The following is an 18,531-nucleotide window of genomic DNA, read 5'->3' as shown; positions in this document are numbered from 1 at the left end:
TTTTTTTTTGCCTCCAGGGTTATCGCTGGTGCTTGGTGCCGGCAGTATGAACCCACTGCTCCTGGCAGCTATTTTTTTCCATTTTATTGGACAAGACAGAGAGAAATTAAGAGAGGGAAGGGGAAGATAGAGAGGGAGAAAGAGACACATGCAGACCTGCTTCATGGCTTGTGAAATGTCCCTGCAGGGGGGGGGGGCACTGAAACCAGGATCCTTGCACTTTGTACTATGTGCATTTACAAGGTGTGCCGCCACACTTTATCTTTTCTTTTTAAATTTTTTTCTTTGTCTTTTCTAATGCCCTTATTATTATTATTTTATTGGATAGGATAGAAAGAAATTAAAAGGGAGGGCAAGATCAAGAGGGAGACATAGACACCTACAGACCTGCTTCACCACTTAAGAAGATGAAGCATAACCAATATACTATCCACCCTGCCCTCAGGCTCCATTTTTCTACTATCTTTATTAGTTTATGATAAGAACTACTCCTTCAATTCTGAACCCACTGACCAGCTATACTACAGTATTACCTCTTCTAGAAATGAAAGGTCAAGGAGTTAAAGACAAGGAAGGTTTAACTATCTGACTTTTAAAAATCACTTACCCATTCCAACTATTAGTTTGATCAGCATGTACATGTGAAGGAAATTCTACAGATAACAAATATATCTCAGCTTTAATAAATGTATCAAAGTTTTAACACTGAAATTACCATGGCATGCACAGTGAAAAGGGATAAATTTTTATCATCTTTACAACTAGTTTGAAAAACACAAAATCGTAGCGGTAGATAGCATAATGATTGTACGAAGCAGCTCTCATGACTGAGGCTCCAAAGTCTCAGGTTCAATCCCCTACAACACAGTAAGTCAGAGCTGAGCAGTGCTCTGCTAAAATCAAACAAACAAACAAAACATCAAACTGAAACATCTCTGACATGTTAGCCAGCACAACATTGCTACCAAAACAATATCCCTTAGGATCTTTGGAAAGTCTGATATCGTCTTCTATACACAGGTATGGAAGCAGGGAAACATAAACAACAAAGTAGGTCAAGATTAAAAACAACAAAAATAGAGAAATATTTTATAATCTAAGTTGTAATGCTGAATAGTTAATTTTGCAAATTCTCCACCAAATATTTTAGAAGTACTCATGGAAAAGAGCTAGGAAGATCTGTGAGAAAGAGAAATCAAGTAAAAGCTTTTTAGCTCAAGCAAACTATGAAAATAAGAGCAAACATGCAGCGTTAAAACTTTGCCTACTGATGTAAAGGCCAGATATTAGGGAGAATGATTTTAGAGTAACACAGAATACCAGAGCAGTGGTTCAAAGGCCATGGGTGATCCCAATTTAAACCTAATATCATAATAAGAATTGAGCAGTGCTCTGATTAAAAAATATAAATACATATATATATGTATTCTTTAAAAAGTTATACATTATGCTTATTACATATTTTAATGGTTTATTTATTTATTTATTTATTTATTGGATAAAGATAGCCAGAAATTAGAGGAATGGGAAACTAGAAAGGGAGAGAGATTGAGAGACATCTCCAGCACTCATGAAGCTTTCCCTCTGCAAGCGGGGAACAGGTGGCTTGAACCTGTGTCCTTTGCATTGTGGCATGTGCACTCAGCCAGGTTTGTAACCACCTGGCCCTCTGCCTATTACATATTTAGAATGGAAATTCCTAAAAGGCTTCAGCTTTTACCTCAGAAAATAACACAAGAAAACTAGTTTCTTAAGTATTTTTAAACAATAATTAATATCCTAACTGATTTTGGCACAGGATATCTTGAGGAGCCAAAAATCTTTAAATTCCTCTTAAAATACAGTAGGCAAAACCATAATTAACAAAAATAAAACTCTAAATCTAACAAAGCACACATACTGTGCTCCAAAGGACTATTTACTTATACATCCTTATTTTAAAATTATTTCTCCTAAACCAAAGGTTCTCAAAAGAAAAACAAAAACACTAGAAAGTCTAGATATCAAGAAAAAACCTGTAAGATGCCAGGAATGGGATCCATCTATATTCCATGCAACAGTAATAAAACTCTTTCATCTTCAAGTGACAAAAGGAAATTACTATAATTCAAAACAGATACTATGAAATGGTAGCAAGAATGAAGGACAAATAAGGTACCTTACTAATCCCAGTTAAAAATTAGCACAAGGTGTTCCACAGTGGCTAGAACACTGGACTTGCAAACATGAGGTCCGAAATTTGATCCCTGGCACTGTATGTTATCAAGTGATGTTCTGGTTCTGTATCTCTCATTTAAAAAAAAAAAAGTGGGGGCGAAATAGCTGACAGTGCACTGTTTAATCATGTGGGCAATCCAGTTTCAAACATGGCCCCTAGCACACTGAAGAAAGACTCAGTACTGTGGTCTCGGTCGGTCTCTCTCTCTCTCTCTCTCTCTCTCTCTGCTACTACCTAAAATAAATAAAAAGAAATTATCAGTTATTCTCAGGAGTAAGGGATATATCTGATTTATTCCTAGCTTCTGGTAAAGATTAAAAATATAAAGTCTAGTTACAGAATTTTCTTTGTTCTAGTATATATATTTATATATACATACATATATATTTTTCAGTAGTCCTTAAATATGTGCAATTCACCACTGGAGGTTACTTTTTCATTCATTCAATCATTCATTCATTCATTCATTCATTCAGAAAGAACACCAAAGCTTTCTCCAGTGCCACTGTACTATCAATATAGTGCTATGCTCAAAGCTGACTGTACACAAGACAAGGCACATGCCTGGTGAGCTCTCTCCAGCTCAACTTTAGGTTTTAAATAGCAACTCTTCCATAGTTTGCATACTTTCTACATTTTCTCTTTTCTTTTTTTTTTTTACCAGAGCACTGCTCAGCTCTGGCTTACGGTGGTACAGGGGATTGAACTTGGGACTTTGGAGCCTCAGGCATGAGAATCTCTTCGATTAACCATTATGCTATCTACCTCTGCCCTTCTACATTTTCTATAGACAACAAGTATTGTTTTTTAAAAAATGACTAATGAACTAATATTAAAAGTAAAACCTCTCTCTGTATAGAGCAAAAGGATGGATTAGACAATATGTTAAAAACGTAAATCAGTATAAAAAATAACTCAGGGTTGGGGTGGTAGCACAGTAGATAAAGCATTGGACTCTTAAGCATGAGGTCCTGAATTCAATTCCCAGCAGCACATTTCCCAGAGTGATGTCAGGTTCTCTCTCTTTCTCCTCCTATCTTTCTCATTAATAAAATCTTTAGAAAAATAACTCAAAGAGAAAAAATTATACAAACTTATTAGTTATTAAATCTAACAATACTTTTAAGAGTGAAATGAAAAGTAAATCAAAATTCCATTAAGTAGTAGATTATGCCTCATAAAGTTGAAGACTTTGTGGCTACATGGAAAGGATTACTATGGAACACATTGGAAAGATGAAAAGACGTATACTACATTATGACTATAGTTATACATATATGTGTAGACATAACTACGTAGTGGTTATAAAATAAAAAATTTAGAATATTTCAACATTATCTTTTTACACAATATATATTTAAGAATATGAGAAGACTCAGAGAGACAAAAGCATTACTTAAACAGGTGTGATTGCCCTAGGTTTGTTTCATGGTTCTATATAAAAGCCCCATAAGGGCATTCCAAGGATAGTGGGATAGTGCTTAGCGATTTTCTTTTTCTCCCTGTGACAAAAATACAGAAATAACATTGGGCTAAGAAGGTAGCTCACTAGTATTGTGCATGCCCAAAGCCTTGAGAGTATGTTACCCAGGAAAGCATGGAAAAACAAATAAACAAACAAACAACCTAGACAGGACTAAAGAGCCAGCAGGTGGTGTGTGTGCACTGTCATGCTCTAAGCCTAGCACCAAACTTTAAAGACACCACTTAAGAATTGTCATGCAGTGAAGCAGGTCTGCAGGTGTCTATCTTTCTCTCCCCCTCTGCCTTCCCCTCCTTTTTCCATTTCTCTCTGTCCTATCCAATAACAAGGACATCAATAACAACAATAAGCACAACGATAAAAAAAAAAAAAAAACTACAAGGGCAACAAAAGGGAAAAAATTAGCCCCCAGGAGCAGTGGATTCATAGTGCAGGCACGGAGCCACAACAATAACCCTGGAGACAAAAAAAAACTGCCATGGCATCAGGGAATGAAGGGTGCTTAGGTTTCTTTCTCTCCCCCCCTGTCTGCCTCTCTGAATAAAAATGCAGCAGTGAAATTGTGCGTGTCTAAGGAGCCTGACAAGAAAAACCGCCACTAGGTGCTTCTTTCTCCTACTGAACTTTCTTTTTTTATAAGAACTCTGAGGAAAATGATTTTATTAGGGGAGTATTAATGGTTTACAGTATAATTGTTGACACATTTTATAAGAACTCTTAACATGTTAAGAAAGTGACTTTGCTGTAAGAAAATGGAAAGAGATTATTCAGAAAAGAAGTCAAAGGATTACCGTATCTAAGCTTTGATGCTCTATCCTAAATTTTTAAATTTAAAGTGATAAAATACCCCAAGAATTTGTTTTGTTAGAGACAGAGAAAACAGAGAAGCAGAGAGCGAAAGGGACTACAGCACAAAAGCTACTTTCAATACCAAGGAAGCGGGACTAGAATTTGAGTGGTATACATGACAGAGCAGCACACTATGCAAGTAAGAGATTTTGCCAGTCCTCCAGTAACTTTTTAAATGATTCTAATGCTCGAAGGAAAAAGATATAGAAAGAAAGGAGAAGAATGCAATTTATTATATCTCACTGTCATAATTCTCAAGGTAAAAAAAATGCTCAGAAATTCTCATATAAAAAAAAGATCTTGACTAGTGACAATATGTGCTTGAGATACTACTAAAATAAGATTAGTAGAATTGAATAACATAAGGCAATATATATTTATTTTAAACAACTGAATTTTTTTTCCAATAATGATCTCAAGTATTATTCTGTTACTGGAAATAATTTAAAAGGCAATATTTGCAAAGATATTTTAAGTAACTGAAACTAGTAAAGATATACATAAGTGTATTCTGGGAGAAAATCTAGAAAGAAATAATAAAATATCCTCATAAAACACACATTTCAGCAAGAGGCATTAAAGCAAGAACCTTTAAGTGGCATATTATTTACATTTCTCTACTGTCACAAGGATTACTACTTAAGTGAAACTGCCATTTCATTTGAAATTTTGAAAAGTCAAAATAGAAAATACTGAAAGGGGCGGGGGTAGATAGCATGGTTATGCTGAGAATCTCATGCCTGAGGCTCCAAAGTCCCAGGTTCAGTTCCCCACACCACCATAAGCCAGAGGTGACCAGTGCTCTGGTAAAAAAAATAAAAGAAAAAAAAATACTGAAAGGACAGAAAAAAGAACAAAATGACATATTTTTGTTAAGATGAGAGCAGCTTTGGTTTTAATATTCTAATCAGAAGGGGAAGAATTACCCAAAATGACTTAATAGGTTATTCTACTTTATAAACATTGACTTCATATTTAATAAAGGGCAGTTTAAAAAAGCATAAATGTCAAACTGGGTTAGCTGAGAGGAAAAAAAACATTAATGGTTTCATCTAGGAGAAGAAATATTAGCTACTTTCAAATATATTTAATATATGCAGCAGCTAGAACAGACTGATAAACTTTTAAAAAAGTATACAAAGCAAACTTCTTTCCTGGTAGTTTGTAAATGGTAAAAACAAATGGGTATTAACATTCACAGCAAAATAGTTGAAATTTAAAATATCTTACTAAATCAGCCCCAGCTTGAAGTAAAACATCTGCAACATCTGTATGTCCATTTTCACAAGCATATGTTAAGGCTGTGTCTCCAGTTGCTGTTGTAGCATGAACATTAGCACCTAGGAAACAAATAAGCAAACAAAATTACACATTTACTCGGAGTTGGAAAGATCAGATTAGTTGAGTTGGGGTAGATAGCATAAGGGTTATACAAAGAGACTCTCACGTCTGAGGCTCCAAAGTCCCAGTTTCAATTCTTTCAACCACAATAAAACAGAGCTGAGCAGTACTCTCTGGTAAATCAACAAACAAAACACAAGAGCTGAGCACCAACAAGTTGAAGACTACTAAGATTTTATATGACTCCCCTGGGCAGACAACCTCACCAATGTGTCTTGAGGTCTCACCTCTCCAGAACCCCTATCCCAGTAGGGAAAGATCGAAATAGGCTGTGGACCCATCAGCTAGGGCCCTAGTCGGGGAATCCTGGGATTCCCACACAAACACGATGAGCCTAGACATCGAAGAGATCCCTCTTTCCATTATCACTGGTCACTTCAATCAGGAACAACATAATGGACCCCTTTGGGGGCCCCCATAGGACCTTGGCCACAATGTAGATCAACAATGGTAGAGAATGTTCCATCCTCCGAAGGGGGGTTGAATAACATACTCTATCTGCCACCTGGAAAAGATGGGTCCTGAATATGGAGCGACTCAGAATGTTCCTACTGATGACCACAGAATGCAAGTTTGGAACTACAGGGATGTAGAGGTCACATAGGCTCCTATGCTGAATATGGGCCCCAGATCAGATCAAATCAATGGGGTTTACAGTCAACAATATTTATACACTTTTCCCATATTTGGGAGCTACTTTCTTCCCTGGTGCAGCTTTCTAGCCCTTTTTCCAGCCAAGACATCATCTTCCCAGATAATAACCTGGGTCCACCTGCATATCAGATGTCAGGCTCAGGCAAAAACTAATAAAGTTGGGAGTTGGGCAGTAGTGCAGTAGGTTAAGCGCAGGTGGCATAAAGCGCAAAGACCCACATGAGTATCCCGGTATAAGTCCCCGGCTCCCAACGTGCAAAAAAGTTGCTTCACAAGCAGTGAAGCAGGTCTGCAGGTGTCTCTACCCCTCTCTGTCTTCCCCTTCTCTCTCCATTTCTCGGTCCTATTCAATAACAACGACATCATTAACAACAATAGTAACTACAACAATAAAAACAACAAGGGCAACGAAAAGGGGATAAATATAAAACAAAACAAACTAATAGTCATGGGCCCTTTGAATATACCTAAAATAGACTTACTAGCTATTTCCAAAATGGAGACCCCAAATATTCATCTGCACTGTTCTAGCGTTTAGGTTCATAATTAGTCAACAATTTGTTTGGCTTTATATGTTAACTCTTTTTCAGCCACCAGGTTCCAGATGCTAACATGATGCCAATCAGACTTCCCTGGGCAGATGACCCCACCAATGTGTCCTGGAGCTCTGCTTCCTAAGAGCCCTGCCCCACTAGGGAAAGAGAGGTAGTTTGGGAGTATGGATTGACCTGCCAATGCTCATGTTCAGTGGGGAAGCAATTCCACCTTCTGCACCCCATAATGACCCTGGGTCCATACTCCCAGAGGGATAAATATGAAAGCTATCAGGTTGAGGGGATGGAAAATGGAGTTCTGGTGGTAGGAACTGTACCCCTCTTATCCTATAGTCTTGTCAGTGTTTCCATTTTGTAAATAAATAAATTTAAAAAAATAGGCTGTGGATATGGATTGACCTGCCAAAGTCCATGTCCAGAGGAGAAGCAATTACAGAAGGCAGACATTTCACTTTCTGCACCTCAAAAAGAATTTTGGTCCACAGTTCCAGAGGGATAAAAAAATAGGAAAGTTTTGGTCTGAGAGGTGGCGCAGTAGATAAAGCACTGGACTCTCAAGCATGAGGTCCTGAGTTCGTCACTCCCCAGCAGCACACGTACCATGTCTGAATCTTTCTATTTCTCCTCCTATCTTTCTCATTAATAAACAGAGTCAGGCAGTAGTCCAGTGGGTTAAGCACACGTGGTGCAAAGCGCAAGGATCTGCATAAGAATCCCAGTTCAAGCCTCTGGCTCCCCACCCGCAGGGGGGTCTCTTCACAGGCGGTGAAGCAGGTCTGTAGGTGTCTGTCTTCCTCTCCCCCTCCCTGTCTCCCCATCTCTCTCGATTTCTCTCTGACTTATCCAACAAGAACAACAGCAATGACAACAATAATAATAATGACAAGGGCAACAAAAATGGGAAAAATGGCATCCAGGAGCAGTGGATACATAGTGCAGGTACCATAACCCTGGAAGCAAACAAAAAAAACAACAAAAAAAGAATAGGACAAAAACAAACAAACAAAAAGAACAAGGAAGTTTCCAATGGAGGGGAACTCTAGTGGTGGGAACTGTATACAATTGTACCCCTGTTATCTTACAATATTGTTAATCATTATTAAATCACTAACAAAAAATTTAAAAAGATTAGTTTAAATCAATTTTATAACTTAGTGAACCTGCTAACTCAAAACAATTATTGTGCTTGAATTAAAAATACAGGGTATAAAATGCAAAAACTGACAAACTTTTTCTTCAAGCTGCATGCTGTCTTTATGCATCACTGCAGGTGCTTTCCTCTGTCTTTCTACTATGTGCGATTTCTGAGAAGGCAATGGCATGAAATCTCTGTTTGAGCAGGTTTGGGCAGTTAAGTACTGCAATCACAAGGCAATCACAAATGTCTGGACGAGGGTGTGTGTGGGGGAAATAGCATAATGGTTATGCAAGAGACTCTCATGCCTGAGGCTCCAAAGTCCCAGGTTCAATCCCCCACACCACCATAAGCCAGAGCTAAGCAGTGCTCTGGTTTAAAAAAAAAAAAAAAAAGTGTCTGGACAAAGTTATATTGTCAGAGGTTATACCAAGTCAAAAGTTTGAGGTTGCAGGTGTATCACAAAACAGTGAATGACTCTAATAGCCTAAGCAAAAAATTGGCTATTTGTCCGTGGCTCCACCCCCAGGGTCCAGGTGCTATGGGTGTGAATTCCACAATGATTATTTTTAGCTGTCTGCAATTGCCATGCTAATACATTTTGCTTCCCTTTTCTTCTGTTACCCACCAATCCATCCACCCCCCACCACACCCCATCCCCCCCCCAAAAAAAACCCCAAAACCCAGCTACTGTATTGTGGTGTACACAAAGCAGTAACAGAGCAAGGCAGAGCCTGGCAGGCAGCAGCAGAAGTAGCGAATCACTAAGGCAGTGGCTGCAGTGGATGAGCTGTATCAGCTGGGTGGCTGCAAAAGATGCAGCTGGAGGACAGTGGGCAACCGTAGCAGAAGCTGAGCAAGAAAGAGTGGGAGCAGCAATAGTTGGGTAAGCTTGGTGGACAACTGAGTTATGGCCTCAGTAGGGTGGTTAACCACTGGGATAGGATCCCAACTGGATGGTGTGAAACTGCTAGTCCACCAGCATTTTGGTGAGAAGAATCATTATTTTTAATTTTACATAGAAAAAAATGGTTGTAGGTGTTTGCCTTATTTTTTCCCATGTGTGTTGCCTGAACTTTGCACATGCACATTCCATCAATCCTAGCAGACTTTCTTTTGCTTCCCATTTGTGTGGTGCTTCCATGTGATGGCTGGGGGCTACTGCATGGTAAAATGTGTGTTCTACCAGAGTAGTTATCATCCCAGCACACAGTGGTTATTTTTTTTAGGATGCTGAAAAAAGTACTGGTCATTTATAAAAATAATAATAAAAACATTTATGAAACTTGTTATCAACTCACAAGTTTAATTTAAAACTTAATTACTATTTTTAGTAAAGATTTATTTATTAACACAAGAGAGCAAGAGGAGTGAGAGAAACAGCATTAACTTTGGCACAGTGATGCTAGGGATCTAACTTGGGGCCTTCATGTTTTTAAATCCAATGCTTTAGCCACTATGTTATTTTCTGGGCACTAATACTTATTTTAAATAAAAATAAATGGGGTGGGAGATAATAGAGGAAGGACAGATGTACTTATACTGACCGTAACACAAAATTTATTAAAGCTCAGTGATGGATTCTTAGAATTCTTGTACAATATTTCCATATACTTGAAAATGCCATAAGAAAAATGTTAACTGTACAAAGTATTCAAAGAACTACTAAATTTTTCATTTAGCACTGGAGCCAGGTGATGGCACACATTAAGTGTATACATTATAGTGCTCAAGAATGCAGGTGCAAGCCCCAGTTTCCATCTGCAGTGGAAAGTTTCACGAGTGGTGAGGTAAGGCTGCAGGTGTCTCTCCATTTCCCTCCTTTTCCCTCTCAATTTCTGTCTCTATCTAATAGACTCATTTTTTAAAATCCATTCTAGTACTAATTCAAGGAAAAAGTTGAGGCTAAACTATTATATTCAAACTAACATCAACAGTAAAAGGCTGTAAATCTGAAAATATCTATAAATATTTTTCTTTACATTTCAAGTTTTAGATAATAATCAGATATTACTAAAGCTTTAAAATTATGTAACTCAATTATTTTCCTATATGTTCTTTTAAAAACAAATTATATGTTTACTAATAAAATGAACTAGAGGGGAGTCGGGTTAAGCATATGTGGCGCAAAGCACAAGGACCGGTGTAAGGATCCCCGTTTGAGCCCTGGCTTCCCACCTGCAGGGGAGTTGCTTCACAGGTGGTGAAGCAGGTCTGCAGTTGTCTGTCTTTCTCTCCCCATCTGTCTTCCCCTCCTCTCTCCATTTCTCTCTGTCCTATCCAAGAACGACATCAATAAATAACAATAATAACTACAACAACAATGAAAACAAGGGCAACAAAAGGGAAAATAAATAAATATTAAAAAAATATATGAAATAGAGCCTTTTCCTGGCACATATGATACCAGGAATCAAATTCAGACATTATGATTGCAAATAACTCTGGCACTCTACCTACTACAAATATCCCAGGTTACTCTGGTATATTCATACAGATACTTTTGTGCATGTGTATGTTGAACTAGGGGCAGAACCAATGTTACTTCATTCAGACAGAAAAAGAGAGAGAGAGATTATACTATTAGAGCTGTACCTGGTGCTATAGTGTTATCTATGTGGTGTAAGGACTCAAACTTGAGTCACATACATGGTTATTTCTCACCCTTACAGGTACTTAATTATAAGGAATATGTATTTCTAGAATCTATATACAAGTAGCCTTAAAAAATGTAAGTAGTGTATGTAAATATACTTACTACTGCTTAACAATTATTGTTAAGCTAAACTAAGCAATTCCAGCCTAAATCTAAAGTTCCTACATTTTGTTTTTATTTGTTTGCTTATTTTTAATTATGCATATTGCAGCTAATGACTCTGGGGAAGGAGGAGGAGGGAGGGTCAGAAGAGAAGCTTGGGATCCTGGTTCAGGAGGTAGTAGCACAGTAGATACAGCCTTGGACTTTTAAGAATGAGGTCTTGAGTTCAATCTCCAAAAGGACATGTATCATAGTGATGTCTGATTCTTTCTCTCTTCCTGTCCCTCTAATTAATTAATTAATAATAAACCTTGGGATCCTGGTTCAGGATACAGTAAAAGGACCTAGGTTAAGTATTCTGCAGAGAATGTTCAAAGGGAGATAAAAATTGTACCCATGTGTCAATGACTCACTGTAAACCATTAATGCCCCCCCCCAGTAAAAATTATTTTAAAAAATAAAATGCTTTTTTTTATATATTTAGGAAAGACTAGATATTTAAAGAAATGAACAAGCTTAAAGATATCAAATTACAATATCTATAATATCATCCCCATTATCACTTAAAAACAGAATAGACTTTCCTCCAGATGCTACAAACATTTGATGAACACAATAGATCAATGAGAGACCTTATGATTATGAAGCAGACATAAATTAGCAACATGAAACTATGTTTAAAAAATGTCACAGTTTAGAAACATAAGATTTAAGAACTGTTAAGTTGTGGAGCTATCTTTCAAATAGCATATAAAACATTAATTTTTCAAAAATTATAAAAATATATAAAAGACTTTTTGTAAAAGACATGTTTAAAGCCACATACCAGCAGTCAGCAAATATTTAACCAACTCTAGGTGTCCCTCCTGAGAAGCCTCCATCAGAGGTGTAGAGCAGCCAAGCTCTATATCAGCTCCTGCTTTAATCAAGAAGTCAGCAACTTCAGAAAATCCTCCACAGCAAGCCAATGTAAGAGCTGTTTCTTGGGTTTCTTCTGTCTGAGCATTTATATTTGCTCCTGCCATAAAAACACAAGGCAAAAATAAATGAATAAATGAAAACAGATAAAGACATAAGTAACAGGTTAAAAGGGGTTTGTTTTGTTTGTTTATTTTGACTCCAAGGTTATTGCTGAAGCTCAGTGCCTGCACTATGATTTCACTGCTCCCAGTGGCAAAAAAAATTAATTGTGGGAAACTCACTGATGTTGAGATAAAACATCCAAAGGAAATTGATTTTTTTTTTTTAATAAAAAAGTAAAACTACCTTGTGCTAAGAGCAGTGCCACCATCTCTTCATGTCCTTCTCTAGCAGCTTCCATCAAGGGAGTATATCCTTCATCATTCACTTCTTCAAGATTTGCTCCCCTTTCAATAAGTAGAGCTGCCAATTCTACGTGTCCTCCACAGGCAGCGAGTGTTAATGGAGACTCAAATGAATCTGCCGGCATGTTCACTTGAGCACCGCTATCCAAAAGCAAACGTGCTACCTCTACATGTCCATCCTATAGATTTTCAAAAGTAAAATGAGAAAATCGGGGGGGGGGGGGGAGAAAAGCAGATACAACTTAGATATATATTATGCCATCTAAGCAATCTTATCAAAATTTTATTAAAATCACTTATCTTATCAAAACATTTAGCTTCATTCTGAATAAGCTCAATTTTTTCAAAAAAATAAAACTTATAAAAGTTACAATTCTGTGTGAGCTCAGATCTACAGGGATGCAGAAGTCACATAGGCTCCTAAGCTGAATATGGGCCCCAGATCACATCAAATCAATGGGGTTTACAGTCAACAATATTTATATCCCTTTCCCATATTAGGGAACTACTATCTTCCCTGACCCAGTTTTCTGGTCCTTTTTCCAGCCATGAAATCATCTCCCCAGACAATAAGTTGGATCCACCTGCATACCAGATGTCAGGCTTGGGGGAGAGAGAGAACTAGTATATTCATGGGCTCTTTGGAATATAACTAAAATAGGACTAATAACTATCTACAAAATGGGGACCCCCAACAATTCATCTGAACTATTTCCGCCTTTAGGTTCATGAATAGTCAACAATTTGTTTGGCTCTATATGTTAATTCTTTTTTCAGCCACCAGGTTCTAGATACTAGCATAATGCCAACTGGGCTTCCCTGGGCAGACAACCCCACCAATGTGTCCTAGAGTTCCGCTTCTTTAGAGCCCTGCCCCACTAGGGAAAGAGAGAGACAGGCTGGGAGTATGGACCTGCCAAAGCCCATATTCAGCGGGGAAGCAATTATAGAAGCCAGATCTTCCACCTTCTGCAACCCATAATGACCCTGGGTCCATACACCCAGAGGGATAAAGAATAGGAAAGCTATCAGGGGATGGGATAGGATACAGAGTTCTGGTAGTAGGAGTAGGAACTGAGTGGAGTTGTACCCCTCTTACCCTATGGTTTTTCTCAGTGTTTCCTTTTTATAAATAAAAATTTTTTTAAAGTTACAATTCTGAATAAATTTTAATTCCCACATTCTTTCAAGTTCAAAAGTATTAGGTCCACATTCAGCAGCACCTCAAACTAAGTGATGCTTATATGAGTGCTGGATCACATAGTAATTGAATCTTCAAAACTTGAGTTTTAAGTTCAACACAGAAACTGTGTTAGACCTATTCTAGAAAGGCTTGGCAAAAACAATCCAATATGGTTGGGGAGATAGCATAATGGCTATGCGAAAAGACTTTCATGCCTGAGGCTCTGGGGTCCAGGTTCAATCCCCAGCACCACCATATGACAAAGCTGAGCAGTACTCTATAGTCTTTGTATCTTTCTTTCATTAACAGTTAAATATTTTTAAAAATAAACACATTCTTCAGAGTCGGGTGGTAGCGCAGCGGGTTAAGCGCACGTGACCCGCACGTGGCGCAAAGCCCAAGGACAGAAGCCAGTTCGAGCCCTGGCTCCCCACCTGCAGGGGAGTCACTTCACAAGCTGCGAAGCAGGTCTCCGGGTGTCTCGCTTTCTCTCCCCTCCTCTGTCTTCCCCTCCTCTCTCCATTTCTCTCTTTCCTATCTAACAATGACATCAATAATAACAATAATAATAACTACAACAGTAAAACAACAAGGGCATCAAAAGGGAATAAAATAAAAATAAAAAAATAGGGAGTCGGGCTGTAGCGCAGTGGGTTAAGCGCAGGTGGCGCAAAGCACAAGGACCGGCATAAGGATCCCGGTTCGAACCCTGGCTCCCCACCTGCAGGGGAGTCGCTTCACAGGCAGTGAAGCAGGTCTGCAGGTGTCTATCTTTCTCTCCTCCTCTCTGTCTTCCCCTCCTCTCTCCATTTTTCTCTGTCCTATCCAACAATGACAACAACAATATTAACTACAACAATAAAACAACAAGGGCAACAAAAGGGAATAAATAAATAAAATAAATATTAAAAAAAAAACAGACACACAAAAATAAAAAAATAAACACATTCTGGGAGTTGGGAGGTAGTGCAGCGGGTTAAGTGTAGGTGGAGCAAAGCGCAAGGACCGGTATCCTTCCGGTTCAAGCCCCCGGCTCCCCACCTGCAGGGGAGTTGCTTCACAGGCGGTGAAGGAGATCTGCAGGTGTCTATCTTTCTCTTCCCCCTCTCTCCATTTCTCTCTGTCATATCCAACAACAACGACAACAATAATTACTGCAACAATAAAACAAGGACAACAAAGGGGAATAAATATTAAAAAAATGAACACATTCTGTGAAGTTATTAACATGTGAGATTGTTATTATGACGCACCTATAAATTGATATTACTCTGTATTTTTCTTCCCAACTTGTTACAGTGAGGCAAATGTTCTTACAGTTGTAAATATAAATTTTGTTTTAATTGTCATTTTTGAATGACCATTCAACACCCATGTTCACCAGGGAAGCAATTACATGAGCCAGACCTTCCACCTCCTGCATCCCACAATGACCTTGAGTTCAAACTCTCAGAGGGTTAAAGAATAGGAAAGCTATCAGCGAAGGGGATGGAGTACGGAGTTCTGGTGGTGGGATTGTGTGGAGTTGTACCCCTCTTTTCCTATAGTTTTGTCAATGTTTCCTTTTCATAAATTAAAAAAATAATAATAATGTAAGTATTTTAAGAATTTTTATTTTAATAACAAAACCATTCAGTTAATAATGGAAGACATAAACTTAGGTGGGATTAGCACATCCATTCTATAACTTACATAAATAATTATGAAGGGATAATACAGAAACTAGTTAGTTTCCAGTTAAATGTAATGCTGACACCACTAAGGCTGATTATTCTCTCTGATACAAACCACTTGGTGAAAAGTTTAATTTTAGGTTATTCAGTATTTTTTTTCCAGGGTGTATTTCTTTCTTTTTAAACTATAAGAATTATAGCTGTGGCTCAGTGCCTGCCTGACAAATCAATACACTATTCCTTGTGGTCAATTTTTCTTTTTACCTCCTTTATGTATTTGATGGGACAGAGAGGGATAGAAGGAAGGGAGAAATAGAAGGAAAGAGACCCCCCCTACAGCACTGCTTCACCACTTCTGAAGCCTTCCCATTACATATGAGGGAAATGAGGGCTTGAACCAGATTTTTATTAATGTTAACATGTATTCTTAACCAGGCGTGTCAATCAGTCCCAAGTCAGTGTATTTTGAGTGTCTATTTGCCTTATGTTAATACAAATCTATAAAAATTTAGAAATGTCTATCCTCAAAATTAGACTTTAATCGGGGAGTCGGGCTGTAGCACAGCGGGTTAAGCGCAGGTGGCGCAAAGCACAAGGACGGGCAGAAGGATCCCGGTTCGAGCCCCGGCTCCCCACCTGCAGGGGAGTCGCTTCACAGGCGGTGAAGCAGGTCTGCAGGTGTCTATCTTTCTCTCCTCCTCTCTGTCTTTCCCTCCTCTCTCCATTTCTCTCTGTCCTATCCAACAATGACAACAACAATAATAACTACAACAATAAAACAACAAGGGAAACAAAGGGAATAAATAAATAAAATAAATATTAAATAAATTAATTAATTTTTAAAAATTAGACTTCAATCAATACCAATGCTTAATTCAATTGTTACTTTAGGATTGCATCTATTCTCAAGTACTAATTATGTTAATTTGCAATGAGTGCAGGGGGGATTAAGTGGATAAAGCACATGCCTTGTTTAAGTTATGGGTTCAATCACTGTCACGACATGAGAGCAACAAAGATAAAACAAGTGGAACTCCAGGAATAATGTCCTTTACATTCTCTGCTTCACACACACAAAATAAAAATAGAGCTAGGTAAGTGACTCATTTAAGAATGCATGCTTCATGCCTGCGAGGCCCTGAGTTCAATCACTGACACTGGTTATATTAAAATAGAATCAGATTAAGAATTCAAACTAGGACTAGAAGATAGCTCACTGAATGGGGCATATGCAACGTCTTGCTTGGGGCACACGTATAAGTCCCAACAGCACATGAAAGTGCTACATACAGCACCAGATATTGGTTGGAGAGAGAGAGTCAGAAAGATAAAGACGAATATGGGATGATCCCACTCATAAACAGAAGTTGAGAAAGAAGATCAGAAAGGGAAATTCAAAGCAGGAGTTGACTGAATTTGGAGTAGGGCACCAAAGGAAAAACCCTGGGTAGAGGGTGAGGGTGAATGTTCAGCTTCATGGGGGGGGGGGGGGGATGGGATGGGATGGGATACAGTCTTTTGGTGGTGGGAATGGTGTTTATGTACACTCCTATCAATCTGCAGTCATATAAATCAGTATTTAATTAATATGAGAGGGGAAAAGTTGACTGAATATCTCAAACTTTTTAAAGCACAGACTGAATCTTTTTAATACATAGGATGAATCTTTGATATGTTGACTCTCTTAAAAGCTTAGTCCAGGGAGAACAAAGCAACTGGTGGCATAGCTATATGGAAACAATGTCAAAGGACATGAAATATGGTGAGGGTGTATATGATACAGCAAATCCTAACAAAGGGATTCTTCAAAGTTAACCCAATTGCCAAACAATGTGATTATTGCAATAACTATTTATTGTCTTCTTAAACCCTAAGACAATAGGAATCTCCTGCTTCCTCAATAGAGCCTATGTTTCTCCCAATCCTGGAACCTCTGGGTCGGGGCTCAATTCCCTGCATGCTTCTCTCAAGTCAGGCCAATTATATTGCATCCGCTGATTCCAACCTAATCAATGCAACAAGTACCATCTCATGCTTCACCTCAGGCTGTGTACAGAGACATCAGGCATGTACTGCCAACCCTTCACCCTCATCACTCGGGTGAGACCTTTCCTTTAATGGTATTCTCTAATTTCATTCCAGGAACTAGGACTTCCTAACAAAGTCCCAAAACCTAGATATAGGCCAGGTCCCACAAGACAGAGCATATGTTCACATGTATCTATCAATTAGAGCAAAATATATACCTGAAAGCAAAAATACACAATAGTCTTTAGTCTAGAGTCAGTATCAAGTTCATAATGAAATAGTGTCCACTTAGACTTTAGATACCCTCCTCACCTACTTCCTATTACAGTTCTCTCATTCACTCCAAAGCTAACCTTAGCAAAACAAGGACTGCAAAAGCTGAATAAGGGCAAGACACTGGCATACTTTAATGATGACCCCTTAGTCACTATCAGGCCATTCCACCAGCTGGAGCCCTAATTGGGGAGTCCTGAGTCTCCCAAACAGACTTGATGGGCCTAGACCTCAAATAAATCCTTCTCTCCATTGTTACCAGTCATCTCTATCAGGAACAACAAAATAGACCCCTTTGTGGGCCCCCATAGGACCTTGCTCTCAACCTGGATCAACAATGGTAGAGAATATTCCATCCTCCAAAGGGAGGATGGACAACATACTCTATGCTACACCTGAGGAAGATGGGTTAATACTGGGGCAGCATGGAATGTTCCTACTCATGACCACAGAATGTGAGCTCAGATCTAGAGGGATGTAGAGGTCACACAGGCTCCTAAGCTAATTATGGGCCCCAGATCACATCAAATCAATGGGGTTTACAGTAATATTTATACCTCTTTCCCATATTAGGGAGCTACTCTCTTCCCTGATCCAGCTTTCTGGTCCTTTTCCCAGCCATGACATCATCTCCCCAGACAATAACTTGGATCCACCTGCATATCAGATTTCAGACTCAGGCAAAAAAAATACAAAACAAGCAAACAAACAAACAAAAAAACCCCACTAGTATAGCTACAGGCCCTTTGAAATATAACTAAAATATGCCTACTAGCTATCTACAAAATGGAAGGACCCCCCCCCAATGCTTCACCTGCACTATTCCAGCCTTTAATTGTCCAACAGTTTGTTTGACTTTAATTCCAGTCCATAACTGTCCAACAGTTTGTTTGACTTTGTATATTAACTCTCTTTTCAGCCACAAGGTTCCAGATGCTACCATGATGCTGACCAGACTTCCCTGGACAGACAACCCCACCAATGTGCCTTGGAGCTC

At 38.5% G+C, this 18,531-nt stretch overlaps 2 protein-coding genes across 7 annotated transcripts in view; one reads left to right on the top strand and one right to left on the bottom strand.

Moving 5' to 3' along the window:
* Positions 1 to 18,531, top strand: part of CD14 (CD14 molecule) — a 247,120-nt gene that overhangs the window by 201,894 nt on the left and 26,695 nt on the right. The window lies entirely within an intron of this gene.
* ANKHD1 (ankyrin repeat and KH domain containing 1) overlaps positions 1 to 18,531 on the bottom strand; it is a 132,875-nt gene that overhangs the window by 94,671 nt on the left and 19,673 nt on the right. For all 6 annotated transcript variants that reach the window (XM_060179419.1, XM_060179428.1, XM_060179434.1 and 3 more), the window contains exons 7-9: positions 12,319 to 12,556; positions 11,879 to 12,070; positions 5,781 to 5,890 (exon numbers count right to left, since the gene is read on the bottom strand). In XM_060179419.1, coding sequence (XP_060035402.1) covers positions 5,781 to 5,890; positions 11,879 to 12,070; positions 12,319 to 12,556 — 540 coding nt within the window. The remainder of the gene's footprint in view (positions 1 to 5,780; positions 5,891 to 11,878; positions 12,071 to 12,318; positions 12,557 to 18,531) is intronic.

Source organism: Erinaceus europaeus, chromosome 2 (assembly GCF_950295315.1).
Source record: "Erinaceus europaeus chromosome 2, mEriEur2.1, whole genome shotgun sequence".
Lineage (NCBI taxonomy): Eukaryota > Metazoa > Chordata > Mammalia > Eulipotyphla > Erinaceidae > Erinaceus > Erinaceus europaeus.
The sequence above is the reverse complement of the archived record's forward strand: the minus strand, read 5'-3'. Positions and strand labels throughout refer to the sequence as shown.